The 23,926-nt window shown below is 47.5% G+C and overlaps 1 protein-coding gene across 2 annotated transcripts in view; it reads right to left on the reverse strand.

The window, feature by feature from the left end:
- LOC139048854 (uncharacterized) overlaps positions 1–23,926 on the reverse strand; it is an 82,019-nt gene that overhangs the window by 20,485 nt on the left and 37,608 nt on the right. For both annotated transcript variants that reach the window (XM_070523729.1, XM_070523728.1), the window contains 2 exons: positions 21,508–21,756; positions 16,720–16,767 (listed from right to left, as the gene is read on the reverse strand). In XM_070523729.1, coding sequence (XP_070379830.1) covers positions 16,720–16,767; positions 21,508–21,756 — 297 coding nt within the window. The remainder of the gene's footprint in view (positions 1–16,719; positions 16,768–21,507; positions 21,757–23,926) is intronic.

Here is a 23,926-nt window from a genome sequence, read left to right on the forward strand (position 1 = left end):
GAGGTAGTTATTTTTTAAAAGAACAAATCGTCGCCGATTGTAAGAACAACTGTGCCTCAGAACGTGCCCAGTGAGAGTTCCATAATATAGCATGTAGATGTAAAGAATGTCTGTTCTCCTTGAGTCGGGTGCGCCTATACTCAAGGTATGCGGACCACCGAGCACCGGATTTCCACGAAAGTATTCACTCCGTTTCAAGTATACCGTTCAATGACCACGCAACGACAGCCAGCTGCAAATTTCAGAGCCGACAATTCTCTCAAGAAAGGAAAGGATTAAAATTTAAAAAACTTAAATTATGGGGTTTTACGTGCCAAACCCGCTTTCTGATTATGAGGCACGCCGTAGTGGAGGACTCCGGAAATTTCGACTACCTGGGGTTCATTAACGTGCACCTAAATCTAAGTACACGGGTGTTTTCGCATTTCGCCCCCATCGAAATGCGGCCGCCGTGGCCGTGATACGATCCCGCGACCTCGTGCTCAAGAAAGGGAAGAATATCGTCTTCGTCTGCACGAAATGCATTCTACTGAAGGTATCTCATCAAACAGCTCTTCGTGGCGAGGTTAGCCAAGGAACGTTATTAAAGGCAAATCGCTTTTTCCCTCCAGAGAAGGTGTTTTATGACCAAGATTGGGCAGTACAACCCGAAAAAAGAAAATGTGAGGACTGTCCTCATGCAAGTGAGAGAAGAGGTTTCAGTATCGAGTGCGGTCCGTAGGGTCAAGGCTGCGGCCGCCGGCATATGTGACAATGAAGGGTGAATACGGCGATTAACGTAAGACGTGCGATAGATTTCAGGAACTTGTGTACGAGGGTACCGGTAGCACTAGGCACCACGTGTCACCATGCCACACCTTGTCTGAACCGCACTAGGCACCATCGAGTCAATTTGAAGTCTTGGTGACACCTCGATCACACATATAACCAACTGTAAGGTCTGCCTAATACAAGTTTTAAAGCTCACTTTCATGGGTCCTGGTGGATGCCAACCTGGCCATATAGTACACTGGTTACCCCGTTGCCTCTTACGTTCAACTTTGGTGGGCATTAATTCATGTTCAGTCAAACCGCCAGTCTGCGTGACATGAACGGCATAACAATGCTTTAGTTCAATTTGCTTTGCTTCGAAGGAAGGATCGGGTTTGATCTTACGTAGAGTCATATGACTTGTTCGTTTGACAGTCAACGGAATTTGCTATGGACTCTACGCGTGGATTGTATGCCAGCACCACAGTTCTAACAAATCAAAATTCTCTTCTATTTCCGCAAGCTTCTCAACTTCGCTCATAGTTTTCATGCACCGTGGAAGATGCAGAACTTCTGGAACGTGAAGTGGAAAGTGTATAGTTGTCGAAAACAGCAAAGATTTCTACTGGGAAAATTAATAAAATGCGACATGGTCGTCATACAAGGTATGGCGAAGACCTTGTAACAAATTATTATTATTATTATTATTATTATTATTATTATTATTATTATTATTATTATTATTATTATTATTATTATTATTGCGAAGGCATCCATTTCATCTACATGCAGGGATCAAATCTACGTTGTGTCGACAATGAGATCCAAGGGGCACGTTTTTTAGTAGGTCCCCTAAGAAGGGTAGCTCAATTTCTTAGCATCACGTGTGGTGTTAAAGGAAAAAGTAGAGGCAGTGTTAAATAAAGCAATTATCAGAAGCATAACCCCAACTAATTTCGGCCCACGGCACTTCTATATTACAACTCAGCTCATAGCATTTACCGATAGAAAAACATTTTGCTGGGTCCGAGCAGACCGCGCATGATTTGCGTTGTGGATGGCTTCGTATCACAAGCTTATCCCCGACTCGGGTTTGATAATGAGCTAACGTGTTCCGTGAAATGCCGACAGTACCCTTCCGAGACCTTAATACAGTTAAGAGAAATAATTGCTTTTCTATATGCTTCCTGTTATCTGCAGGTTAGTGAAATAATACGCCATCTTTATGTTCAAATGCTACGGCGCTACGCTGAAATCGGCATAGTATACAGAATGATGTTGAAATCAGCATCATCTTGTATAAGTAGAAAACCCTCTAAACCTAACCCCCTAAACCTAACCCTCTAAATCTAAACCATGTCACATGCAGTTTATGAAAGTGGGTCTCAAGAGGATATGTCATTTTAATGCCTTAGCAATTACATAAACACTCAAGGTGAATTTCCACTGTCATTGTCGCCGTCGCCGCGACACCGCACAAGAAGTCCGCTGCGCGATGGGATTTCGGTCGCGCGTCGTAAGATGCAGCGCGCAGGGGGCCATGCGAGGGTGTGCCGAGAAAGATGGTGGTTTGGCGCGGCGGCGTCTTCTCGCGCTCCTAAGTGGGGAGAGCGTGGAGATGTGCGCGCGCTAGGAGAGGGGGGGGGGGGTGGAGGAGTGCGCGCGTCTCTGCTTCTACTCCGGCCGTGGCTGCACCTTACGCAGCTGTGTGTGCGTCCACGCGCGTCTAATCTCTGCGCTATTCTGCCGTGGATCGGAAGGCTAGCGCACCCGAGGTAGCTCACGACTCGAATTCTAGGGTTTTACCCGCCAAAAACAACGATTTGATTGTGAGGCACGCCGTAGCGGGGGACGGGGGCGGGGTGCGTTCCGGTTTAATTTTGACCCCCAGGGGATCCTTAACGTGCTCCCTCTGAACGGCACTCTGGCGTTTTTGTATTTCACCCCCATCGAAGTGCGGCGGCCCCGCTGCTGCCGGGATTGAATGCCGCGACCTCTTGCATGGCAGCGCGACACCGTAGCCGCTAAGCCACCGCAGCGGGTGACTTCGTGAGCGCTGTTTTATCGCTCGCCAAGTTAGCAATCGAGGGGCAGCACGAAGGGCAATTCGCTTGCCACCGATTAGCCACTCTTCATCCCGCCAGCGTCCTGACAGCTAAAGTCCGCGGTCGTCGCGTGAGATGTGCATCACGTTTGCCTGTGCGCGCATGACACCATGCTTGTAATTTAGTTTGCAAGCGAATGTTAATAGCGGCTCATATAGTAGATACAGCTACTAGCCTTACTTCGCATAGCTATTTCTTAATTTGCAATCGCAATCAACTCTTCGCCTTTCGGGTGAAACTGCGATGTTTCTTTTTTTTTCCAAATAGCACTCGGAAGATGTTAAAACACCACGACGCATGGAGCGAGCAGGTCGACGGACTATGTCGCATTTCGTGCGCCTTGACCTCATCGATGCGTGCTCACCTTCACGTAGACGAATGGTGCGTTCACGTCCACAGAGCCCAGAATTGGACTCCGCCACAATTGCTTGAGAATGCCGATGCCGTAGTAATGTAGCGGCACCTTACTCAGCATCTGAAAGAACTCGTGATTCGCGATGTCCGAGAAGACGTCGTCATAATCCCTGTATTAGGCAACAAGGAAATTGGTCTGAGCTTGCGGGCACCAGAGAGGGATGCAGAGCTACGTTGCCGTGTCTGTTTTATTACGTATTTGTTTCACAATACTGCAGGCCAGATTGGTCCAAGCGAAATTTCATTATAATACACAAAATATAAACAATGCGCGAGTGCCAGACATAAGGCCTTGATAAAAAAAAATGATGAAATATGACCATTCACACTCACACAGGGTTATATCGCTGTACAAATAAAAATAAAAATTGAAGCAACATATGTAATAACATTTCATTTTCATTTGAACATGTGTAACATATGCTCAACGTACGATACGTTCAAATGCCTTCAGAACATCAGTGTCTTCAAGAACAGCTTTAGGAAGGGCGTTCCAGTCGGAAATCGTCCGTGGGAAAAAAGGCCTGTTCAAATGCATTTTCGAGTACTCAAGGTTTGGTCATATGAAGGTATGGGTATGCCTAGTATAGCTTTTATTATATTATGCCAATACACTATGCGAGCATATTGTCTGCGCATATGTAGCGTCGGAATGTTGGAATTATAACGTATCAGCTTAGCAGCGGTTACTTGTTTTGCATTTCCCATAAATAAATCTGACTGCTTTCTATTGGAACATCACTATCTCTCGTATATCCCCTTTGGTTTGAGCACCGCAAAACACGGAAGCGTATGCTATTTCAGGCCAAACATATGTATGATGTTGCAATAATCTGAGCTTAGTATTTTTGCCAACTTCCTCCTTTAAAAAAAAAACAAGGTCCTCATAGCGGATGCACCAATATCCAGAAAAAATTCTCGCCAGAAAAGTGGCCGTAACGTCTAAATACTCGTATTCAGTTAGGTGTACTATTTCTTGATTGTAAAGTGTATGAGCATAAATAATAGGTTGCACGTTGCGTAAGACATTTGTTTAACGTTAACATCCATGTCGAATGTTCGACATCGCTGCTCAATCTTGAACAACATTTTGCAGAAGGTGGTCATTTGCAAAAAGTCTTATAAGCATAGAGAAAGACACTAATTCAATTAAGTCGTTTACATACAGTAAAAATAGCAAATTCCCCAGTACACTGCTCTGTGGCACACCAGAAGAGAGTGGGAGGATATCGGACGCCTGATCATCCACCACACCAAAATGACTTCAATTTCGCAAATGCGCTTCCACTGACTTCCCTGTATAGCCAGGAAGTCCAATGTATTCTTGTTTATGCAAGGGTTTGCGATGCGATACTTCGTCACATGCTTTGGCAAAGTCGATACAAACGCATCTGTTCACCATGAGCGATCTAACACCAGTAAACAAATCACGCAGAGTGGTACCTAGCTGATTCGTCGGTTTTCTCTGGGTGAAAACGCGTGGAAATGTGCACAAAACGTTTTTGTTAGACAAAGACCTAACAGAAGCAGCTAGGATGTGCACCGTAAGTTTCGAACAAGCTGAAGTAATCGACACAGGCCTATAAGTCGTTAATATTAGCTTATCACGTTTCTTGTGTATTGGCACTGCGCATTACGCTTTCCATTCTGCTGGAAGCTATCGTTTAATGAGAACCGAAACACATTTGACATATAGTGTGCGACATGTCCTGCAAAGCGTTTCAAGAATGCATTCTGAATTCCATCCGTGCCCGGTCGGTTAAATTACGCAGCATGGGCAGAATCCCGTCAGTTGTTCTCCGTGCTACTATACCCGAGTTTGAAAATTCCTGCGTGGCATTGCTGTCCTTAGAAGAAAGAACTCTAATGCAAAAACATGCTAAATGCGCGCGCTGTATCTGCTGCATGTGTTACAAGCTGATAGTTCATTTTAACTTTTCCAGTACTTTCCTGTGTGTGCCCAAGATAACGCTAGAATTTTGACGGATCCCTTTTTTTTTTAGGAATTCAGGAAGTGTATATTTTAAATAACGACACTTAACCCGCTGCAGGGTGGTTACCAAATTATCTTTTATTCAATTCCATGAAAGCGTTCCCGCACATGTTCTTCTTTGTCATTTGTTTCAAGTTGCCTCTGATGTATTAATTCACTACTAACCCACGAGTCATGTATACATTGCAATGGCTCCCTAACCAAGCATCTAGCCACTGGGGGCGCTATAACGTAAAGCTATTCCAAACTTTTTTATTCCAAATCTGCAATCAGCCTTTCACAATAAGCCAAAAAATTTCCGGGCTGCCCCCCCCTTCGCCTGTCTGTCACGCGACATCGCGAAAACCGCGATAGCTCCCCATCTGACATGACGTGTACACACCGATTGTGCATGATCAGCCCGAAAAAAAAAAGAAAAATTATTTGCGATTCGCCGCTTTTCTTTGCCATTAGCCCTCTGCTATTGGTCAAAAGTATTCGGGCTGCGCCCACTTCGCATGTCTGTCATGCGACGTCACAAGACCGGGAAAACTTATCGCACCAAAATGACGTCTAGGCGTTAAAGATGCATTAATAGGTCGAACAAAACTGAATTTTTCTCTGAATAGCCGGAGACTGCCCTGTTCCAAAAGAAATAGAAGATGGCTGCCCGTCGATCGCTCAGGCACTGGCTACTCGCACTTGCCGGAAAGCGTGGATTTGTCTGCGTATAAAAAAAAAAACTTTTTGCGTGGCAATATAACGTTATCGAGCCTTTCTGTCAAGTATACGACATCGCTCTGGCAGCTCTCCCCTTTGTTGAGGATCAGTTTTAGCGGCATTTTTAACCTTCCGTTGCACGCCCCGTGATTTTCGACCAGCCACCGAAAGATGACAAAGGGGAAGCGGGCCAATCGCAGACGCCGGCAGACCCTCCTCGTCCGGCTATCTGTTCTCACTGCGCTGGATGAGCCCCATCAAAACCATCTCCACTTAAGCGTACTTGTCGCCTCTCGTCAGCCAATTGGATAAGAAAAACCACCCAACGTAGGCAAAGTTATTCGTTTTTAAAGCGAACAAAAGTGACCTCCTATAAACCCGGGGAGCGTTTGATTCGGCTGTTCAGACAACGCTGCGGGTCAGCGCCCGATGCTTGTGTAGGCGGTTACGTAAATTTGACGTCAGGACATTGGAATAGTTTTACGTTGTATAGCCTTAGCCCAAGAGCAATTTGATTTGACTACGTTACTTTCACGGTTCGCGTGGGGCACCGTAGCAAAACACTGCAATCCGGTTCGTGCATTGGAGGCAACGCTACGCAGTCTAAAGGGACTCTGCTCACTATTAGCATCCGCACCCAAAAAGTAGTGCGTCCCGTACAAAAGATACTAGGTGTGCACCACGTGGTTAAAACTAAAATTAAGTCTCGTCCTTCGGCGTCGCAAGACATGACGCATTTATTACATGAAATGCATAGGAGATCTGATACCTGTTCGCCTCACCGTGCGAGAACAGTAACACGTTACTGCGTGCAGCAGCCCCCAGCGCGTCATTTGCGCCGCGGCGAAGACAATTGGACGTCACCTACTAATAGCAAAAATCTGCCGCAGTGCTGCGCGATTTGATGTAAAACTTTCGTGCACAAGTAGAAACAGGATTATATGATGCAGCTATCTTGCAGGAAACGTTACGGGACGAGAAAGAGTGCGCTTCAAAGCGCGCGTAGCGATACATTAGATGGCCGCACAACTTTGCGCAGCTTCCGAAGAGTTAGCTTCTGCGTATAAAACTGGGTATAGCGGTAGTGAATCCGTACAGCATCGCTCGAAATGTCTCGCATTTCTGCGAAGTAAAATGCGCTTGATATTACCCAGGAAAAAATATCAAAGCTAACCTTCCCATATAGACCTCGCATTGTTGCACCCATAAGACGAAATGCTACCTCTCACGTCGTTCTACTAGTGGCTGCTTTCGAACACAAAGATTCTGAAATCCTGCAAAATAGCGTACTCTGCTATACACCGCGGCGGTTTAAACGCGAACTAAGTACGCATTCCTCACGCTATGTTATTTGCATGCACTGCACGGCCTATATAGCCTGGAACTTGTCTAGGCTATGACCTTCACCTATCTGCATTCTCCTCCCTTACCCTGCATTACCTTCCTGCCTGTGACATGTGCCTTAAGCGCCACTATAGGCTTTTGCAAAAATTCGGCCTTTTTTTCTGAGAGAAATGCGTTCAGTGTAAATTAATTAGCGAATGGGAGAAGTGGTACTAGAGGAGGCACCCCCATAGAACAAGACCCATATACCCAGTGGCTATATTCAAATGTCGGCATATGCGTTTACATAATAACATAGGGGTTTCATTATAGGAACTCATATATGATCATACAGCATGGTCACGGGCAATGACTATTTAAGAGGCAGTATTTCTATTGGGCGTGGAAACCGTACACAGGGCTCTTTTTTTCATTCGCGTAGTAATTTTCAATGAAGAACGAGTCCCTCGCTCTCAGTGTCATTCGTAACAATTGCTACGATTGTGTGGATGTCTCATTTGTCGCTTAATGACTTGGCGTCCTTCGGAATAGCGGCGTTTTCTCTTTTTTTTTCATCCTTAAGATGGCTATATCGATGTCTCACGGGCCACATTAACTTTCAAAATATTACGCGGAAAGCAGTGACCAATCCCGGAGAAGAATACCGGACGGGGAAACGCCCACACCTGGATTCGTGGTGCAGGATTGGCTCGCAGCCTGTGCATGAGAGCCTAACACGAAGTCGCACGGGTGTTGTGTTCCGGAGAGGAATGTCTATGAACTTCGTTATTCAGATAGGCTCAGTGGCATATGACTTGTGTAAGACATTTGAATACTAGTATAAACACATCATTAGGCCTAAAGCTGAGGGGAGGTACTTTAAGCGTGACGTCGGTGATACATAGAGGAGTAGTGCATGTGGGCGGAGTAAAGTGATATATTGGGGGAACTACAGAATTTGTTCAGACCAAAGAATACAGCAATACATTTTCAGGAATATATATATTTGTGCTGTAGTTGAGCGCTATAGTAAGTAGATTTCTATGGCTCAGAGTATACATTCACGGGCAGCTTTTCTAAATATTAGGCGAGCTTACGGCAACGTAGACAAGTAATTGCTATTGGAATACACTTAAGTAGGAGAGCAAAGACGATAACTGGGTGGGGCTGCTGATGGAGATACGCCGAGACAAGCGACTACAAGATGACCGGATAGGCCACAAATTCAAAAACACTAGTGAAAATTTAACAATAACCGAAAAGTTCCCTCTGTCTTCATTGTTGCTCGCGCGCTATGTTAAACAGAAAGACTACTGGAAAACTATGGATTAGGTTTTTACTGATCCTACGACCGTAATTAAAAAGGGGTGCCACAGAGGGACACTGGGGTGATGTATGTGGAGAGAATACAAGAGAGTTACAGGGCCTTACAAGTGCGGGCGGTCACGACACAAATATCTAGGCCTTAATTTTATCACGGAGAAATGCGGACTTATATGGTACCTGCACAAGGTTGACGACCTTGTGCGGCAGTCAGTGGGCGCTCGCTTTCGACCACCGTTGTGAGGGATAGATATGGGCAGCATTTACAGTAGACAGTTGCCTGCTCCACAACGTGATTACGCTCCTTGTGCCCTCGGCTCCAAAGTTCCCTAACTGAAATTCGAAATGCCCTCCTGCAGCAGGACACTGCTGTTCGAGCAGTGCCTCCTCGTGGGCAGTTCCGGCCACAATGCGTACACAATATTTCGACATTCAACACTGTGTTCCATGCAACGCAAGCTTCAATTTTCAAATAGGCCGCCTCGAGGCCCTGCTGGCCACTCTTTTGTATTCCGCACTAATTATAGCAGTCATGTGCAGCAGCGTTGATCCGTAGGTCACACAGTCGCACTTTAGGTAAAGTGTATACAGCGCACGCATGGCTAGTTGTCCGTCTTCAATTCTCAAGGTATAGAACGGCGTCGTAATGATCTGGGTCACTCGCCAAAAATCGTGCATGCGACGGCAGTTAGGTTGAAGCCAAGGGCGATACGCTGGTTAAAGGTGGCTGCTACGATTAAGCCGATCCGGTCGTGTGCGGCCAAGTATGGTAGCGTGATGATGATTTGTTTTTCGGCAACATCTCGGGCGCATTTTTTTTTTTTCAGATGCAAGCCATAGATAGCTTTGCTGCAAAAGAAACGCGCGACTGAGCTGCGCCAATTTCCGTACCTCAAAAGCGTCGACACGGAATCGAGCAAGAGGTCAAAAAAGTTGGCAACGAAGCACAGGTCACCTGGAAGCCTAACTATAGACTACCAGGAGTCGTCAAAAAGAAAATGAAAGAACTAGACACGGTGAAGTGGATGCAAAGGAGAGAAACGTGAAAGACCACAAAGGCTTACAAAAATGGCAAGTAAGAAATCGAATCAAGAATTTGGCGCTCTTTGGCCAGAATTGGCATTTGTGCCATTAAGCCCAATCACCATCAAATCAGGAAACCGGTAGATTTATAATAAGACAAAGGACAGTGTATTGCTATATGAGGCTAAAGCTAGTTGTCGGAGAACAAAAGCATACTGGAGTTAAATATCTGCAACATGATTTGCGTATGTGTCTGCTGCAGCATGAGTCAGTCCACTAACGACTGAGCGCATCGCAATGGAATGCCAAGATATTCACCTAGCAAGACCAGCGGACAACGTCTACCTTCCAGAAGCGCTGAGCTTCAATTCGGATTGAAGCATTAACTTGCCTGCGGTCGAGTTATGTTGGAGAAGTTTAGAGTAACAGTGAAAAAAAAAGAGAGAGAACGGAGTGGGAGGAAGGGATGGCGGGGAGAGAAGAGGCTGATAGAACCAGAGCCGTCAGAAGCATAGGCGGCTGTACAATATCGAGGTAGATGTCTCAATGAAAAAAAGAAAATGTTCTGAAGAGGCGGACAAAATGATAGACGGACATAGATGTAGTAAAACATGATTAGCTCCATTTGCAACCACCCCGTTTCCAAGAAGATTCTAATCATCATCATTATGAGGGATTGAAGATTATAGCTGCACTATCCCTCACGATCATTAACCATCCTGCACAATTATCCGGAGACGAGTTTCCGTGTGAAGAACATGTACCGGCGCGGAATCAGCTCTAGTAAAAAAAAAAGGGGGGGGGGGATTCTAATAGGGTAGTTGCACACTCGCTATGCCAACGGGCGGAAACATTCAATAGCAAACGTAACATACGAAAATGCGCCAAAATGTTGCTTACATTACGCAGGTGACGAACCCAAATTTCGTCTTGTGGTATTTTGAGGGCATGTTGAACAGCCACTTGTAGCTCCAGGTAATAGTTTCTGGTTCATTTATATAAGGGCCGTAACAATCTATACCAATCAGTACCACGTCGCACAAGTCATCCGGCATGTCAAAGTCGGCACTTAGTGTTTGTGGCACAGTGTAGCACACGAATAATTTAGCTGCAAAAACAAAAAGCAAACAAAAAATAACGAAATGAACGCGCTAAAATTGATACACCAGTATTTTACAACACTAAAGACAGCAAGCGAACAATCCCTTGAACAACTGTTTAACGGATGACAGAGCTGCCTGGAAAGGTCAGCAGCCTTTTCAACTTATCTTCGCTTTGTATAGGTAAACTGCAAACCACATGCAAGTTGCCGCTATAACGAATGGTGTCGTCAAGGCACAAAAAGAAGACTGCGTGTGATATCGCCAAAAATTTCCTCCGTTCATGCATGGAGCAGCCCTGAAACACTTTTCGAACTAAACATAGAATGGTTGTTAAAGTACGTCGGCCACCGAATCTCATGCCACAAAAAAAAAAGTTGCGAATTTTTCAAATATAGGTGAAGTTTTCGCACCGATACCTGGTTCTCTATATCTGTTCGTCTCCACTAGCACGATGGTACCTGCACAGGGGGTAAGCCAAAAAGGCAAAGCCCTGGCCAAAGTTGAGTGTCACGCCCGATGTCAAAGAACATGAAAAAGGACATGGAGCCAGGTTTAGCAAAGCTTCGAACACGACACGGCTGCTTCTTTTCAAAGGCAGTTGCGCCAGATAGAACGCTGCAATTTGAAGAGCGGTGTTAAGCGTGTAATGGAGAAACGCATTCTCCATCATTATCCTCTGCTTGTACACACACTTGCACTCACAGTTTGAGCGTAAAAGATATACGGATCCCACGCACTGAATGGATCGGTATAAACGAAGCTTTCTATGCTGTTTGCTTTCATTGACCGTAATTGGCGGTGATGCTGACGGCGAATGTGTCACACTTATTCAGCGTTTAGTCCAATACCAGAGTGCTGAGTTGGTGTTAAACGTTACCTTGCGTGTAACACTGCGGTTTGTCTGCGTAGCACACAGAACACACAGAGAGACGTGTTTGCTTGAGGTGTTGTTGGGCGCCATTGTTCAGAGTCACTGAGAGGGTCCAGCATTATCATTGCCTCACACGGCAAATCGCGCCGTGGCAGAAGCTTTAAACTTTAATTGAATTATGGGGCTGCACGTGCCAAACCACGATCGGATTATGAGGCACGCCATACTGGCGAACTCCGAATTAACTTTGACACCCTGGTGTTCTTTAACGTGCACCTAAATCTAAGTGCACTAGAGTACTTGTATTTCGCGCCAGTCGAAATCCGGCTGCCACGGTGGGGATTGAAGCCCCGACTTGGAGCATTGCCATGGCCAAGAAGCCACCACGGCGGGCACAGAAGTGCAACCACTTCCGTAGTGTCGCGTAGAGCCTACAGTGTTTTAACGCGGCTTTGACTCTTCATGTCATCCGTCGGTTGTCCGCTTCGCAAATTTGCATGGTTTTCATTTTTCAGAAAGTGCAGAAGCGTACAGTACCGCAACCGCCGTTTCCTTGCCTTCTCGCGTTATCTTTTACCTCTTTCGCCCTCTCCCTCTGTAGGGAAACTGCGAGAGAGGCAAGGCTGTTATTCACTCGTTTCGCGACTCCGTCGGTTCTACCCATTCTCTGCCTCCTCTCCCCTCTCCTCAGCGCAGCTTTATCTACGTCCCCTCTGGACTTGCAGGGTAGTAGAAAGGTAAGCCCTGTGGTTTTCACAAGGCTTTTCAAGGGAAGTCACGGGTTGTTACAGCTGTCGAGAGGTTAAGGCGACACCCAGGGAGCTCCACAAGGCGCTGTACGCATGCGCGAGTTTCTTGCGCTGACTTTCCCCTTTGCCACGATCCTGCCGCATACACGCGCTCTGCACGGCGCGGCGTGCAAGACAGCAGCAGCAGCAGCAGCAGCAGCAGCAGCAGCAGCGCAAAAGTCGAAAGATGAGACGAGAGAGCTTCGCTTCAGAAAGAGTCTACATGAATGAATTATGGAAATTGCTGCACTGGAGCCGAATCGCACCTTAAAGCATGCAACTAATATTGCAACTACCAAAGCATGCAACTAACTAAAGCCCGCAACAGGACTAATGTTGAGCATCTCCCAAAGAAGACGCATTCCTGGCCTTTGTCCAAGCTGGTAAACAAGTTTTCAGATACAGTGAAAAGGAAACTTCTCCCTACACTCTTAGAAAAATTTACACCCTTTGGGGCGTATCTTGTCCCACAACAATAATCGTCATCTGTCTTGCCCGCGTTTCTTTTCTTTAACGCTGCGAGCCCGGTACTTCCCAGTCACGAACTGCATGCGCGTTATCAGTGTGACGCAGCATTCTCGACAGGAAAGTAGCCAGAGCCGAGTTTTCAAGAAAGGAAACGCCAGCAAGGCAGATGACGATTATTGTTGTGGGACAAATACACACCCCAAAGGGTGCAACCGTTTTAAGAGTGTAAGCAATGACAATCTGCTTTTTCTTTTTACGGTCCGACGGCGCATGCGCCCTGCCCTAGCGGATTAGTGGCGAAACGTTTTGGAAGGGTCGCGCGCGCGGCCGTGCAACATGATCTCTTAGAAGTCCCCCGAAAAAGGCAACAAAAAACGTTAGGACGCGCACTGCTGCAAACATTTTTGTCGCGTACGGTGTTGAAACTCCGCTGGCAGTTCGACGTCGCTGCGGTGGCGGAAGGCGTGCGTAGCGTAGCCGACTCCACTTGTAAACAAAAAGCGGCTAGGACTTCGTCCGGATCACAGACCAGTCGGGACTCGACCGTGAACCACGTAGTTACCGCGTTTCATTGATGGCTCGCAACTGTTTTAAAAAAAGGAAATCCCTGCGTTACGCGTGGGCGACGCTTGAATCTGCACATCACGTTGCTGACGAAGTCGTCCTGCAGCGTCGGCCTTCCTTTGCTTGCGGTGGCAGCGACAAGACGCTCACGCCAACGAGTGGCCGACAGTTCAGCAGAGTGTGTCGCTGAGACAATTTTATCATACCAGGCAACTGACATGCATGCGTTGCCGCACTGTAACGGGCTTTCTTGTCGACGGCGCCGATAAAATTAGCGTACCAACCATCGTTAAACCGAACCCCGCGCGACCAGTCGTCGATGCGGCAACGCGGTATGTATGTATGTATGCATGTACGTATGTATGTATGTATGCATGTACGTATGTATGTACGCGTATGTATGTATGTATGTATGTATGTATGTATGTATGTATGTATGTATGTATGTATGTATGCATGCATGCATGCATGTATGTATGTATGTATGTATATATGTATGCATGCATGCATGCATATGTATGTATGTATGTGTATGTATGCATGTATGTACGTATGCATGTATGTGTGTACGTATGTATGTATGTATGTATGTATTTGTATATATATGTATGTATGTGTGTATGTATGTGTGTATGTATGTATGCATGCATGCATGTATGTGTGTATGTATGTATGCATGCATGCATGTATGTGTGTATGTATGCATGTATACATGTATGTATGTATGTATGTGTGTACGTATGTATGTATGTATGTATGTATGTATGTATGTATGTATGTATGTATGTATGTATGTATGTATGTATGTATGTATGTGTGTGTGTATGTATGTATGTATGTATGTATGTATGTATGTATGTATGTATGTATGTATGTATGTATGTATGCACGTATGTATGCACGTATGCATGTATGTATGCACGTATGCATGTATGTAAGGACAACTTGGTTGCCGTATCGCTTCACGAAATATTTGTGCTTTGCAGCGATGTGATCTGTGCAACGCGTACTGCTCGAGATCATCGTGTTCGTGGTACACAGCGCTTGTATATAAAGTTAGTCGCGCTCAAAATGGGTCAAAACATGCCTACGACTTTGCACTTAGCAGGCTGCAACTCTCTCAAGTCGTGCACATTAGGTCTGAACTAACGTTGATCCTGTTCAGCCAGGGTTAGGACCTGGCACCGTCGAGTTCGTGCGCCCGCTACCAGCCGACCTAAATTGAAAAGGACGCAGTTAGGACTAAAGGAAACTGCTTTCATAGTTCACTTCTGGCCATAGCGATTCGAAATCAGCTACTATTCAATTAGCACGGCGCATACGCACGGCAATCGGCGACACAGCTCTGTGCCAACATCTGCACGCCGCCGTTCCCGCAGGCTGCCGGTCGCATTCGCTACGTAGACTGGTGGGCCTCTACGCGTCGTCATGCTGACGCATTTCGAAATTCAAGAGATGCAATGTTCGCCTCTGCATCAAACGGGAAACAAGAGACGGTGTATTCGGTATGCCGCTGCGTACACAACCGCCTCACTCAGTTTCCAACAGTGTGGGCGATGTCATTCACGTTTTCGCGAGAAAACAACATGGCCTATAAATGAGCGATTATGCGAGTACCTTTTCTCTAATAGTGCTCTATCGCACGCGCAAACTGTAAAGTTGAAGAAGGGCTAAAACTGGTAATAAATTAACAGCCCATAATATATGCATCTAGACTACAGCTAGGTGCCGTTGTTAAAGCGGCTAGGCCGCGCATGTTGACTCGTCTCGGCGTGGAACAGCAAGGCTCATATGCGCACGTATGTGTGTCTTTGCTACTCTATAGCCTTATTTCGCGTCAGCGATGCACCTTTTCCCCGAATATGTAACGCCAACAACGACTTGCGGCTGTAGATGTCGACGTAAACAAAGTGCACCAGTTTGGTAAATCCGACGTGGGAGCCCGCGCTCGAAGACTTAAGTCTTGAATGTGCGAAATGTGTGAAGAACGTTTAAAAAAATGGCTGTGGCTTAGCTAAGGTTAAGCCCAGGATGCGAAGCATACTAGCCTTTATTTTAGTTGTTGAACCACTGTTTAGCCTGGTGAACTGCTGTTGCTTGGCTATATTTGGTTCGGCTAGACGAAGAAACAACTCATGCGTTACTCTGCTTCGCCTTCAAGAGTGGAACGCGAGAGCGTTTCCGTCGACCCGCCAAGGGGTGTAAGACAATGGGCTAGGGTGCAGCGACTACGCGCCCCGCATTGGACGCGGTGAGCGTCGAGCAACGCAGCGTTCGGCGCGGCAACGAAATGTGCGCCTGAGCAAGCGACGCACGCCTGAGCCTTAGAAACAGTTCGTTTCTAAGGCAACACCGCATTCACTAGAGGCGCTTTTGTACCGCTTTGAAGCATCGTACTCGTGGCTCAGTGGTAGCGTCTCCGTCTCACACTCCGGAGACCCTGGTTCGATTCCCACCCAGCCCATCTTGCAAGAGTTGAGCCAAAGCCACCTAGAAAATCCGTCTCTGTAGCACGCCACAACCTTCGCTTCTCATTCCAACGAGCAGCTCTGTCTCCAGGAGGCATCTCACCTCGTGAGTGTCTAGCAGAGGCAAGCGCAGCTGCTTATATACCGCCGCGACGCCGCGAGTTGGAGCCCCGCTTCTCCTCTGTCGTGACGTCACGGTGTCACGTGGTATTGAAGGCGACACCGCCGTGCCTGAGGAGCTGGGTTGAGCTCTCGTAATATGCTTCGCATAAAAGAACACAGAGAGCGAGGGCGTCCGCACACGAAACTCAGCATGCCTTTATCGGCGGCATTGTTTGCACAACAGCGCACTCAGGCTTGCGCAATCACGCAGCAATCGGTGAGTGCTACATGGCTTCCAGGAAACGACATGCTGCCCCGGAAAAGCCAATAATAATTATTCGCCATGCACGGAACTCACAACGGACCCGCACTGAACATGGGCTCTGGTACAGGAATCAACCGGCGAAAACGCCACGGCACCCTTCCAAAACGTTTCCATCGGCGTGCGGCAGAGGGCAGCACAGGAAAATGAAAGAAAAAGGGGGATTGTCGCCAAGGATCTCACTTACACCCCTGGATACGCATATCTATCAAGCGTTATGTTCAGGGTGTCCCAGCGAAGAAAAATCGCGATAGTCGCGTTCTTGCTAGCGCACGTGTTTCTACTAACGGCGTCAGAAAAAGAGCCCGAATTATTGGCAATGCCTTGAATGTTGGAACACAGTGGTGGCAGGGCGCGTTACCACGAAGAGCACTAGAGATTTTTTGTTCTAAGTCACACTCACGTTGACGGCTTCGTCCCGGGTTCGGCTTTTTGGTGCGCTCTGTTGTAGCTGCACAGAAGAAGCGCGCACTGTATACATGAATATTCCAGGCTCATTAGACAAAAACAAAAACGCAAAGTAATATCTCGACACCACGACCACCGTCATCAGAAGGGCAGTGCAGGATTAAGGTGTAGCTCTCTTCCATTCACTCCTACAGCACTAAAACAGAATCAACCACGCGGCGCCTCAAGAGTACAGAAATGACTTCGACAAGTAACGACTCTCCAAACACCAACGAACTCCACAACACGCAACGCCGCTACCATAAGGCGCCGAGCCTGAACACACTGTCTCCGCGAAACACTATCGATCACATGGCAGAAGAATACGGCTCCCCGAAATGCACACACATGCTGTGGTGAATATACGCTCATTTAATCTTGTCCAGGTAATGCATGCATGCAATCCAATCTATCAGTAAGACACCGCTGACTGACCTAACACAGGTCAACACGGCTTCGTTTACGAGGTTTACCACGTCTCTTCGGTTCATCATGCTAAAGAAAACGGACCGATACTAAATGACAGGTGACGCCATAAATGTTGCAGCCTCGTCCCCTAGCAACCCAGGAAGGGCAATCGATCCATTAATCAATCAATCCATCCATCTACTCATCTAGTCACACGTGGCTTGTATCGGTTGAATCAAGCCCATGTCTGGCAAAATTCCTAACCTCTGCTCCCTAGATAATGATCTGCCGTCTTTTATTTAGTTGAGCGTCTCTTACAGCGCACATCCTAGACAATGTCCAGCTACAGGCTCACTCTGTGTGACATCGCATGGGAGCAAGTGTCGACGGGTGCAAGCGCACCAGGCAGGTGATACACTGGTGCGCTCGAAGTGCAATGTGCGGTCACCGATGTCACTGGCGCACTTTTTGCTACAGTCGACTGCCGGACCGCAAGTCAATGCGCCTGAGACGACTGTGTGCGGAGTCATTTCAAGTCGCCTTGCGACAGTGGCAGGCGACGACGCACAAGGGCGAAGATCGAGTGCAAAACCTACTACGGGTGCCTCCCAGCCACTCGCCAGAGTGCTCTGCCTGAGTCGAGTGGCGACCCGCTCCCACGTTCACGGTCACAGAAGTTGCGACTGCGCAGGTCTGCGTGCCTTGCGCAAGCCATGCAACCCAACTTGCGGCATATATGCGAAGGCTGTATAACGTCGCGAACCTCTGTTTCCTCTCTGATCCAAACCACCGCATTTGCACCACCACAGTGTTACGTCTACAATTTCATAAATGAAATTACACTTAGTCGAAATTTCACTGCCAACCTTTCCCCGCGATCCCTGCCGAACTTGGCTCACCGTGGCTGCTGCCATGTGGCCGAGTAGCTCATACATAGTACAAAGCCACCGCGCGTCCTATGCTGGGGAACAGCCCGAAGCTCTAATTATTACGCCGTCATCGCTCTTGTACTTCTTAGCACGCGTACGAGGAAGAAAAAAGCCACGCGACTAATGGCGCATCACTCTTTTCGAAAGTAATTTGGCCGCTTTCTTACAGTCTTGGAAAATTACGGCACGAAGAACTCCTCCCAAGATGACCTTCCACGGTAATGCGGCTGGCATTCGAATGATGCAGCGGCACATCGTTTATCTCAAACGAACGTGTCTAAATGTACGCGATGCTCATTCTGCGGCTTCCGTTGCTTCGGCATTATGCGACATGCTGCTGTATCGACGCACTTTGCTATTGCACGCGCTTTCCGTCGTCGCCCATGAGCATGACGGCGTGATGACCACTGCATGACGCCGACGTATAGTGACAACGACGTAATGTTGAAGCAATGAAGCTGATGTCCCAAAGGCAGGACGACAATGAAGTGATGATTCTTAAATGCCGACGATGGTAAACGACGACAGTGCGGCGGCAACGACAAGATGAAAATGGCATTACCACGAGCGCGTAAGGACGGTGCTGGAACGAGGAAGCTCACGACCACGACGGCAAGACGATGGTGGTGTGACAAGGAATACGTGATAGCGAATGTTTGACGACGACGCACTGATGACAATGGCACGACGGTGATTACGATAGATGATACGATGATTACGATAGATGATACGATGATTACGATAGAATGACAAAGTAGGAAGTACGTTGACGAATTCAAGAAGGCAATGTGACGACAACGGCATGATGAGTTGGGCGACGAAGTTAGAATTACAATGGAACGACCGTATATCGCCATCAATACGACGGTAGGACGAATGAATGAATGACGGCGACATAATCACGGCGATGGAATTACAAGATACGAGGACAACAGGATCGCGACGAGTGTATGAGGACATTGGCCTGACAACTACATCACGAAGTCTGTATGAGGAGGATGACGTGACGAACGACGGCATGGCGAAAGTCGGATAACGAAGCTGAAGTGATAACAATGGCACAACCACGATGGCATGAAGAATGTAGGTGTGATAACAGATGCATGACAGCGACTGTCTGACGGCTAGGAAATAATGACCATGGAATGATAACGGCTGCATAACCACGACTGAATGACGACCAAGTGATTACGGTAGAATGACACAGGTACATTGACGTCGATGCAAGAACAAAGGCGGTATGATGAAGACAGCCTGACGATAGAGGGACGTTACGAAATGACGACGATGGTAGATCAATAGTGTGACGACGACGGCAAAATGACAAATCTGCGACGGCGGCTCTGTGACAACGGCATGACGAGAGTCAGATGATGACGACGTTAGAATGACAACAATAGAACGACTGCGACGGCGTCACGTCGATGGTATGACAACGAATTCGTTGACGACCACTGCAGGAAGACGATGGCATCACAGCGGTATGAGGACGTACGATGACGTTGGGTGTATAAGGATGGCGTGGCAACGACTGTATCATGAAACCTTTATGACGGTGATGGTGTGACCACAACGGCATGACGGGAGTCGGATGACAAAGCTGCAATGCTGACGATGGAGCGACCACAACGGCATTACGACGATGGACACATGCCCAGAGGCTGAAGCTCGTAGACGAATTGGTCACTTGGTCGGCGTAGGAGGATAGATTAATTAATTAAATTGTGGGGTTTTACGTGCCAAAACCACTTTGTGATTATGAGGCACGCCGTAGTGGAGGCCTCCGGAAATGTCAACCACCTGGGGTTCTTTAACGTGCACCTAAATCTAAGTACACGGGTGTTTTCGCATTTCGCCCCCATCGAAATGCGGCCGCCGTGGCCGGGATTCGATCCCGCGACCTCGTGGTAGGAGGATAGACAGATGGGCTCAAAATGATCGAAGTATGTAAAAACGCTAATCACACTTAAAAACTATGTAGCTCGTATTGCGAGACAGAAAGCTGGATAAGAAATCTTTCAGGCTGGTCGACAATTTTCTCTTTCCCACTTTTGCTCTGAATGTGTTCAAGCAATGGAATAATTAGTAGGAAGTAATTAGGTAATTAGGCGAAATAGAAGAACGGTCTGCCTTTCTCCAAGTCGCGGCAAACAACACTGCATAGCGCTTGCACACTTAAATTTAGGCACGAGTCACGTGGGACTGCCAGTACATGCACACACGTGATTTTTATAATCGCGAAGGAAAAGAGAGGTAAATGAGAAAAAAATCCTGATGGTCGTCAAATTCGTCCACTTAAGGTGATCCGCATTCAGTGGGCATGTGTTCACTTACTTGCTATCACGATCTTTCTGCTTTCTATTTTCTTTCTCTCTTTCTTTGCGATTATACAATTCATCTGTGTGCATACATTATACTCCCAGGAAAAAAAATGAAAGACCCTTAAGCTATGATTTTAAGAGTGCAGCGCGATAGCATTCAAATATCTTCGACTGCTTCTCCCGATTCCGGGGAATTGCAGCTCATACGTAACCGCAATGTTTACCGGGAACCGCTGGTGGCAAAATCGATGCACGAAGGCGAGCTTCCTCGTAGAAATGCGGGCTCTTGCGTGGGCCTATCTTTTGTGATTGCTCGGCACTTTTGATATTTCAGTCAGACAACATAAACGGCACGAGCTGTCGGCGCTGTCGGTTTCATCGCATTTGTTTGTGGGCAGCCATTCTCAGAATTCCGAAGAATAAATTTGGAAAGAACGTAATTTACAGGTGGAACAAGAACTTTAGTGCCGTATAAAATGTCCGTGGTTCGAGATGATTTTCTTAGCCGCGGACGCCTGCAGCTACGCTTACACCGGATTTTCTGCGACATGGGGCCTTAATGCTATCGCGTAAAAAAATGGCTGAAGGCTTAGCTTGCTTAAGCCTGGATGATTGCCTGGATGATTGGCTGATTGGCTGGATGATTGGAGGTTAAGCCTGGTTAAGCCTGGATGATTGGCTGCGCCTAGGTTCGGCTGATGGTGTGGACATGGTTGCCCTTTGTTAAACTTATGGCATTTACATCATCCGACATAGCGCAAGGCTGCGCGCCGACCACTGCGAGGAGCCAAGCTGTAGCCCCATTTATCCTCCTAGCGTGACGTCACACCAGCGAGCGCCCTCTCTCGTGAGCGCCGCAGCAGCGGCGCGCAAGGCTTCGCCTCCAGCATCGATGCCGCGAGCTGGGGCCCCGTCTCTCGGTCTGGCGTGACGTCACATGGTCACGTGACGCGCAGCTGTGTAAGGAGGCGCCACGACCACCGATGGGCCGAAAGTGCGAGCAGTATTCCTTTCGCGATAAAAAAGAAAAACAAAGAAGGGGGCCACCAGGTTAAGCCCGTTAACCAGCGGCAGCACAATACGCACTCGGTGCTGGAGTCTGGGTGGTCGCAGGGGTCCGGCCTTCGGGGCGGACGGCTGTGACCGTGGTACCGCCAGACTTGTGCTGTCCCGTGATGATGTTGCCCTGTTCATGTGTCTTCGGAGATGGCGCCACTGTGACCACAGTGACGCCTTTGTTCTTGCGGGAGTGGGTACCGCTCGGCCCAGATGGCGCTGACGGACCGGGGGAACCGTCTCCTCCGGAAGCGGGCGGTGCGTCATCGGCCTTCTCGGCTGCGCGCGTTGGACAACAGGGAGGATAAAGATGTGAGGTTGTGGCGTGGTAGAGACGGCAAAATTGTCACCCGCAAAAGTTTTGTTGCAGTGAAACTGTTAGGGCGCGACTGCAGCAGCGCTCGAAAAGGTCACTTGCGCGTTTATCGCTATGTCCTGAAAGAAGTGGGTCAATGACCCACTTTCAAAGGCATGCAGAGGATTTGGGGGGGGGGGGGGCGGAGGGGGGAGGCACGCTAGGGCCGATGTGAAGGGAAATATTCAAGTGTGTGGATTACTGATGGGGCATGTGAAAATTGCCAACGCCTCGTTCTCTGGCCTCTTTAGGAGCGTTACGTGCATTATGCGCCCCATTCCTGGAAAAACCAAAGGGGACGGAATTTTTATGCTTATTTATGTTACTATTTGTTTTATATTCTAGTTTCTGATATTTTATAATGTGTGGTACATCTTTATCGAATGGGGACCGGGGGTGGGGGTGCGTGGTCTATGTGATGGGTGACGTACTCCGAAAAGGTTAAAGTGCCTAGTGTAGTCATGTGTTCTCGTTTTAAATACTGAATATTCGTTTTTCCCCTATTTTCAAGCACTGGAATATAGGGTGCTTATAGTAAGCTGTAAAGCGCACGACGTGCCTTGTTAATTAACGGTCTTCTCGGTCAGCTAAACGGGCAAGGTTGTTTATTTCGTGGATAGAGGTAGCATGTTGGTGGCGTACTATGTAAAGTTAAATGTATATCTTAATTACAGCTTTTGAAGAAAACACTTATGCCAACTCTCCTGAGCTTGCATACATTTCGTATATTGCAAACGACGGGGGGAATTTGCCGGGCGTTCTGGAAGAACTGGACCTGCCATAAAGTTCACATCCGGATAAAATACGGGGCACTTTAGGCGTTATGTACGGGAAAAGCTTCAGAAGCATCTGTTCATGGCGGGTTTTGACAAAAATTTATCAGAGAGGTACTCGAAAAAAGCGCTTTATGGCCTTTATCTATTAGGAATCTACAGATTACGCCGCTTTAATATTTGGCGAAAATGTATGACATGGTGGCGGCAATATGTTACAAAGGTTTAACTTTCTGGCTTAATTATGAGCATGGTAGATAACACTGAATACTTCTTTTTCGCCTTCATGCGTAATACTAGGCGCCTCCTAGGTTGCCTCGGTGTTGTGAGGGAATTGGGAGCGACACCGACTTATTTTGTGCAAATGAGGGGCGCGTTATGTCTATTATGGATGCAAAGCTTAACGTTCGTGAATTGACATTACTTACGACTTTAAACAAACGTTGCATGCATGTTTATCTAATGTGTTGTGATAACGGTATGTGACACTGCGTTTAATGCTGCCATAAGTAGGTCACTAGTCATAACCGGGAACAACTTCGAAGTCCATTTTCACTAAAGCCAATCGCCAGTTTCTGATGCAACTGTTCGAATGTAACGGAACGGCTTCACCTTAAATTGAGTTGTGGCACTGACGAGACTGCCCGAGTCTCGAGTTCATTTTTTAATGCGTTAGCCTTCTTTTGGTACTTCAAGCACTTTCCTGGGTCTATCTATTTATGTGTCTATGTTTGTATTTTTGTATACAGCCGTTTCCCGACCCACCTGGGTCAACTGGGTAGTCTGTGATCGAACACATGGCGCATCTGGCTGCTTTTCTGAGGTAACAAGATTCGAAGCCAGCGACCGAACCAACACGCGTCACTGAAGATGTGGCAACCTTGAATCAGAGTTTCGAACTTGTTTTCGCCGTTGAGCGTCCCTCTTTCTATGTCATCGTCATCCCTCATCACGCCTTTATGTCCCCATTCCCCCTCCCCCTGTGCAGAGTAGCAGACTATGCGTTCAGGCCCACCTCTCTGCCTTCTTTCAAATAAATTCTCTCTCTCTTTCACGCCGACATGGGTCGCTGTAGACGCGGGACTGGGTAAGCATCGCTGCTGGAAGAAACTGCTAGAAGTCGACTTGGAGCACTGTGTGTAGCTCGGTCTGTGCTGGTCTCCAATCAACCTCTTTGATGCCTACTTGGATAAGTAGACATGTGAAAATGGGAATGCGCCGCTGGGAGTGTGCCATTGGGAAGGTGCCAGTGAGAATGTGCCACTCTACAATGACGAGAAATATCCCTAGAATTTATCCGATGCCGAGCGGAATCGAGCCC

The sequence above is a fragment of the Dermacentor albipictus genome, chromosome 8 (genome assembly GCF_038994185.2).
Source record: "Dermacentor albipictus isolate Rhodes 1998 colony chromosome 8, USDA_Dalb.pri_finalv2, whole genome shotgun sequence".
NCBI lineage: Eukaryota > Metazoa > Arthropoda > Arachnida > Ixodida > Ixodidae > Dermacentor > Dermacentor albipictus.